The sequence below is a fragment of the Pollachius pollachius genome, assembly GCF_949987615.1.
Source record: "Pollachius pollachius genome assembly, chromosome: 6".
NCBI lineage: Eukaryota > Metazoa > Chordata > Actinopteri > Gadiformes > Gadidae > Pollachius > Pollachius pollachius.
The window spans coordinates 1,200,841-1,207,989 of NC_136939.1; the positions used below are offsets into that span (position 1 = coordinate 1,200,841).

Below are 7,149 nucleotides of genomic sequence, written 5' to 3' on the forward strand. Positions count from 1 at the left end.
CACACGCACACACACACAGACACACATACAAACAGACACATGCACACACACACACACACACACACACACACACACACACACACACACGCATTGGCCTACAAGCGACACACAGAGCCATGCACTGCTGTGGTCTTGTTTTAGTGGGAGGTAAGGTGTTGGAGCAGGTTTGTAATCCTGGAGTAATTAATGTCCTGCTAGAAGCGACCCAGTGGGCCGTGCTGTGTTGTCGTGGCTATTTGTGGAGCCCGAGTGTAGGAGGAGAAAGCGGTGGAGCCACATTTCCGAAGAAGCTCCGAGTTGGAAAAGGCAGCGGAACGCGGGGCTGATGGGTATTTATAAGAGGCTCACCGCGAGGAACCGGTCCAAGAGCAGAGCATCGACTGGCACCCGTGGAGGTAAAGTTACAGAAACTCCTCTGAAGCAGAACAGATCTGTCTGATTTAGTGTCTTCACATGAATAATTGATCGCACACAATTCCATAGATGTTAAGGATCTTTAAAAACCTTTGAGGCGTTGGATGGTTTAGTTGTAAAAGAGAAAGAAATCGAGACGGACTCTGTCGATCCGAAGCACGACGCTACAACAAGCTCGTGATCGATCCATGGATGAGATTGCTTACCATTCACTGTTTAGCGGGTGCTTTCTGCAGTGGATTCAGGTGGAGGTCATCAGAGGACAGCACCTGTCTGGACCCTCGCTCCACTCAAACGTCCATTAGACAGAACGGGTCAGAATCACTCTGTTGTGCAGATTCTGCCTGAGAGAATTTAATGAGCCAACCTGCCATAAAGGTCAACCACAGGAATACAGCACTTTGCTCTTTTGTGGCAAGACATTTTGTAAAGTAATTGTATTGCGTTATTTTGAATGTACTCACTGACGCACCGATTCCAGAAGAGAAAGGGTTGTTTACGTTCTGGAAGAGGAAAACATGGAAGTCATTTTGAAGATTTCATACTGTACAGACGTTAGTGAACGTTGCGGTGGTTTAATGACACAGACCGCTAATGAACCTGAAGGAGCCAGTTGGTTTTATCTGATAGGGGGAAACTTTGCTCAGGGGTGCCTACAGGTAGACTGCAGACATTGGGATTCGAACCCAGAACCTTTCGGCTGGGAGTCGATGATCCTCTCCAAGCACTAGACGATCCTACAGCGCACAGATAGACTTCATAAAACGCCAGTTCTACTGAAGAGAAAGTGTGAAGATTCATCTCCTGGCTGCTCAGTCCGTCTCTGTTCAAGGAGGCTACTGCCGGGTATTAAGGGATATTATGGGATATCTATCTGCCGGATCTATCGAAAGGAACTCCAATTAGATTCAATCACATAACTTTTGCAGACGCGCTGCTGCGAAAGAAACGCCACACGCAGCCAAGTGGCCGAGCTCCAAGACTTCAGGGAGCCACCGTCGATCAGAGGGAGAGGGGCAGCTGGGGGTTAGGAACCACGATGAGCTGAGGACTGAGTGCTCTGTGGACCCCCCAGGGAGACCTGGTCTACTGGGACCAGGACCCCCCAGGGAGACCTGGTCTACCCCAGACCGGGACCCCCCAGGGAGACCTGGTCTACTGGGACCAGGACCCCAGGGAGACCTGGTCTACTGGGACCGGGACCCCCCAGGGAGACCTGGTCTACCCCAGACCGGGACCCCAGGGAGACCTGGTCTACGGTGGACCAGGACCCCAGGGAGACCTGGTCTACTGGGACCGGGACCCCCCAGGGAGACCTGGTCTACCCCAGACTGGGACCCCCCAGGGAGACGGTTCACACTAAACGCTGCACACCTCCAGTACTTCAGGAGCTCAGAAGCCCGGCTGTGTGACTGTCCAAGGAGAGGAGAGGAGGAGGAGGAGGAGAGGAGGAGGAGAGGAGAGGAGAGGAGGAGGAGGAGGAGGAGAGGAGGAGGAGAGGAGAGGAGAGGAGGAGGAGGAGAAGTGGAGGAGAAGGGGAGGAGAGGAGGAGGGGACGAGGGAAGGAGGAGGAGAAGGAGGGGAGGAGAGGAGGAGGAGGGGACGAGGGAAGGAGGAGGAGACGAGGAGGAGGAGGAGGAGAGGGGGAGGAGAGGAGGAGGAGGAGGAGGGGAGGAGAGGAGGAGGAGGAGGAGGAGGAGGGGGAGGGGGAGGAGAGAAGGAGGAGGGGACGAGGGAAGGAGGAGGAGACGAGGAGGAGGAGGAGGAGAGGGGGAGGAGAGGAGGAGGAGGAGGAGGGGAGAAGAAGAGGAGCAGACGAGGGGGAGAAGACGGAGGAGGAGACACAAATGCATGCATACACACACACACACACACACATAAACACACATGCACACACACACCAGAGGAACACAAACACACACACACGTGTCAGGACATTGTCTCCCTCGTCACCAGCTGCTCTTTAGCAGAACATGCTGTTCTGTGTTCATCAATGCTGGTGGGCTTCTTCAATATGCTAACAGGCTTTTAGGGAGCAGGAGGGAATTGACCTTTTTGTGAATAATAGAGTTTATTAAAAAACATATTAACCAGCTCTTTACTCATGAGCCACATTTTATTGGTAATGTGCACACTTTTGTTTGCAAGCTTTACACTGAAATTGTACTAACTAGCAAGAAAGAGTGAAACACACACACACACACGCACGCACATGCACACACACACACACACACACACACACCACACACACACACACACACACAACATATTTCTTAATACCACATGAATGTGTGTGAGACACCTTTTCATCATTGCTTGGTGGTAGCCGTCCACTCGTTGCGTGTATTTGTTGTGAGGAGGGTCGAACTCTGGGGAAATTAGCCGAAAGAAGACCACGAGGCGTAAAGGAGAGTCACGGAAGGCTTTTCTTTATTCGATGACAGGTAGACCGAAAACGGCCTGCTACTGCCGCCTGCTGGCAGTGAACGAGTACTTCACACGCATGAAATAACATATATTTTGGTTTCTAATACTTTTTTTCTTTGTAATCTGTGAATACTTCATCCATCTCATATAATAATAATAATAATAATAGTAATAATAATAATAATAATAATAATAATAATAATAATAATAATAATAATAATAATAATAATAATAATATACTTGATTTATAAAGCGCTTTTCTAGGTTCTCAAATAAACGTATTATCTAAAGACTGTAGCAATGTACACGCTACCCTCAACCTAGCGGGCTTTTACTGACTCCTCCAAACCAGGCCGCAGGGTGGTGCTGTTGGAGCAGTTTATTGCCGAGGTTGAGGATAACGATACCCAGCAGGAGGCGTAACGTGCTGCCATGCAGGCGGTCTCCCTGAGTGTGCGCGCGGTGATGGCGGGTTTGCCCATGATTGCTCAATGGGCAACAGGTGTTTAGCCTCACCCAGCTGAGTCTAATCAGTCTGCCTCGGGCCAGGTGAGGCTGCTTACACAAGCCGTCATCCACACACACATTATCTATTGGTGGGCTATTTATAACAATTCAGTGCAAAAGGAAAATGCAAAAAGCAAATATTTAAGAAAGGAGAGAAAGGCACAGGAAGAAATGCCTGTGTTGAGGCTGCTGTTTATTATGTGTCTGAGTTCAGGTGTGGTTTATTTTTTTAATACAAAACAGGATTTCCAACAGCTGCTTATCACAACATCTCTTTGTCCGTGCAGCAGCCGCGGCCGTCTGGCGACTCATTCACCAGGAAGGCGGTGTTCTGAGGGAGGCTTCTGCAAACGTTTAACGGCTGGCGTCTCTGGGGATTAGACCCGGGCAATGATCAGCCCCGACTCGCCGCCCGCCCGCCCGGTCTGAGTCTCTCCACTGCAGAACCCCGATAAACCCTCATTAGTTCACCGCTCCTCTAGGCTGAGGCATCCCACAGACGCCCCTCTGAGGAGAAGGCGGAACGTTAATGTGGGAGGTCTGAGGTCAGATGAAAACCGTTTGGGTAAGAGTGTTGGGAGTCGGAAGGGACTCCCGTAATACCTTGTGTTGTAACAAACGTACTTTGAAATAACATGATTGTTGTGTAATCCGCTGACAACCGCTCACGCAACAATTGTTGCTCTCTCGTCACAGCTTAGCTCATCAACCGCCCACTTTATTGACAGCGTCCCCGAAGGGAACCGAAAGACGTTTGACGTTCTTGTCAGAACAACGAAGGGGAGCGTGTGACGTAGAGGACAAGCAATAAAGCCAGAGTCAACACGGCCTGTGTCTCGTGGAAAGTGGCCACAACAACGACCTCCATGAGCCGGTCTGCGTGGGCTTGTCATGTGTTTATCATGTGATTGCTATGTAAACAACACGGTGCCATGGGGATTTAGATAAACATATGGCAATGGGATAAGTGACAGATGTGAGGTTGAATTATGACTTCACAGTTAAAGTTGTAAAAGGAATGACGTTATCCCAAGGAGTTTTCTGGTCAGGAGTTACAGCAGGGACCACAGGGGTCTCGTTGGACACACGTTGGCAACAACCATAGCTGAGGAGAAACACTTGGTCCAGGTAGATGAACACTGCTCGTAGGAGGTACAAATGGGCATTTAAAAAAAAAAGGTGTGATGGCGTGCCGACGTTGGCAGGCCATGGACACGCGGTTGGGATGTGAGCTGTCACGGATTATAGTCAGAGCTGAGCACAGTTGTCTGTAAAAGTTTATCCGGTTTGACAGTTTCCCTCCCACCGAAACGTGTCTTTTGTGATTCTGAAAGACGACGTCAGAGATTACATGTTCAAAACGACAGCAAATGACTCAGAACTCGAACCATAACGAGAGCACGAGCAAAACCTGTTCCTCTGGGTATATGGAACCGTCTCTGTGACCCCACTGAGACGGTTCCCGGTCTACGGACCCCCCCAGTGGAACGTCAGTTCCCTCACCCTGACCCCCCCCAGGGGGCAGACCCCCGGTCCTAACCCTCGGGGGCGGGGGCCTCCTGTGGCGCCAGTCCTCCGTTCCCCGCCGGCGCCGTTTCCTTGCCGGCCGCGACGCCCGTCTCCGCGCCCGTCCGGTCGGCGGCGGCGGCGGCGGCGGCGGCGGCGTGCCCGTTCCCCAGCGACACCCGACGGTGGTGGGCGGCGGGCGGGCGGGGCTTGAACGGGCGTCGCCGCCACGCCCACCCAGAGCAGCAGGCCCCCCGGCAGCGGCGCCCGTCCGGCCGGCAGCGCAGCAGCTGGCCGTAGGCGCGGCGGAAGTCGCGGTTGAGCGCGGGGTAGAGGATGGGGTTGAGCACGGAGTTGAAGTAGCCGAGCCACAGCACCACGGAGTGCGGCGCCGTGGGCGCGGTCATGTGCGCCCGCAGCCCCATGCAGGTGAAGAAGGTGAAGTAGGGGAACCAGCACACGACGAAGGCCCCCAGCACCGCCGCCAGCGTCACCGTGGCCTTGTGCTCGCGCAGCGACGCCGCCACCGAGGCCGCGCTGCAGGAGGAGGGCGTGGCCGCGCGGATACGGCGCACCTGGGGGAGGGAGAGGGAGTGAGGTCAGAGGAACAGGATGTGAGGTCATAGGGGAAGAGGATGTGATGCAATAAGGAAGAGGATGTGATGTCAGAAGGGAAGAGGATGTGAGGTCAAAGGGGAGGATGTGATGTCAGAAGGGAAGAGGATGTGAGGTCGAAGAGGATGTGATGTCAGAAGGGAGAGGATGTGATGTCATAGGGAGAGGATGTGATGTCAGAGGTATCGACTGTTGTGTCGGATGTGTCTCCCGTCATCTCCTCCCACTCCCCCCCCCCCCGAGGGCTCACCTGCTCGCGGGCCACCCTGAAGATGAGCAGGTACATGCCACACATGAGCACCAGCGGCAGGTAGAAGGTGCCGAAGGCGTTGAGCAGCACGTAGCTGTTGTTCCACTCGTAGTGGCAGTACCGCGCCCCCTGCTGGGCGGCGCCCATGCCCCAGTCGGCGTGCTGCACGCGGTAGTCGGCCGTGTTCCAGCCCAGGTGGATCGGCACGAAGGACACGGTCAGCGACGTGGTCCAGATGGCGGCGAGGGCCACCGCCACGCGGCGGGGCGTCACCCGGCGGTGGTAGCCCAGCGGCAGCGAGATGGCCAGGTAGCGGTCCACGCTGATGGCCAGCAGCGTGAGGATGGACGCCGTGCACAGCGTGACGTCCACGGAGATGTAGAGGTTGCACAGAGCCCCGCCCAGCGGCCAGCCGCCCGCCCGCAGCTCCAGGGAGGCGGACAGCGGCAGCACCAGCAGCCCCAACAGGAGGTCGGTGACGGCCAGGGAGATCACGAAGCAGTTGGCCCGGCGCCGCAGCCGGCGGCTCAGCAGCACCGCCAGACACACCAGCAGGTTCCCGCCCACCGTCAGCCCGATGAAGGAGACCAGCACCAGCCAACGGACGACGCTGGAGATCATGGTGTCTCCCACCCCCGCCGGAGCTTCTTCATCAGGGGCCGAGGAGCCCGCGATGTTGCCGCTGACGGGACCCGATTGACTGCTCTCCACCGTCTCCACGGTATCCACGGTCACCACGGGTTGACGCCAATCCACTGCCAAGCTTCAGAGCCAGCAGTGCAGTGCGTCTCTCTGCTTATTATACTGGAAGTACATGCGGCCGTTTGCAGGTTCTCAGAAGGTCACAGAGTCTGCAGCTTCATGTTTGACCCAGCTCATCTACATACCAGTCTTTGCTCGGTCACAGCAAGCCGTACTCTCGGGGTGTCCACTTGTAGCCCAAGGTCCAGATGTTCTGAGGAAAGAACAACCTCCACCACTTCCTTCAAAGTACTGTCGCTATAGGAGAGCTCCAAACACCTGCGGTCCATGTTCTTCATCAGAGCAGCTGGTCATCTCTGGATTTCCTCTTCTAATACCTACTCAGTATCTCCTCTTAAAACTCCTCTTTCACAGGTCAGTACTGAGCTTTCAAAGTAAGAGACATCAAGGTCTTCTCTACAGGCTCCCAAACCCTCACATGAGGTCCTGAATCATTTCCAGAGGGCGTATAGTCCAGTGTTCCTGGTGGAGTTCAGACAGACGTCCTCTTGGGCCCGTCTCATTGTTCTCTGTCGCTGCCGGAGTGAACATTCACACATTAACGTGGTGGGACATGATGCTTAATGTACATGTGTATCAATGAATGACTCCATCAGTTTGACTTTAGTTGTTTCTGTAAGCATTACCCTTGTAGATTATTCGTATCTTTCCAGATTCTGAGTCTGTTG

General features: G+C 54.1%; 1 protein-coding gene across 1 annotated transcript; it reads right to left on the bottom strand.

Moving 5' to 3' along the window:
* Positions 1-4,883: 4,883 nt before the first annotated feature.
* On the bottom strand, positions 4,884-6,340 carry LOC307077543 (histamine H2 receptor-like; the record flags this gene model as incomplete). Its single annotated transcript, XM_079738971.1, has 2 exons — positions 4,884-5,429; positions 5,720-6,340. The coding sequence occupies 2 exons, from the start codon at positions 6,338-6,340 to the stop codon at positions 4,884-4,886; spliced, it is 1,167 nt and encodes a 388-aa protein (XP_079595097.1).
* Positions 6,341-7,149: the final 809 nt, after the last annotated feature.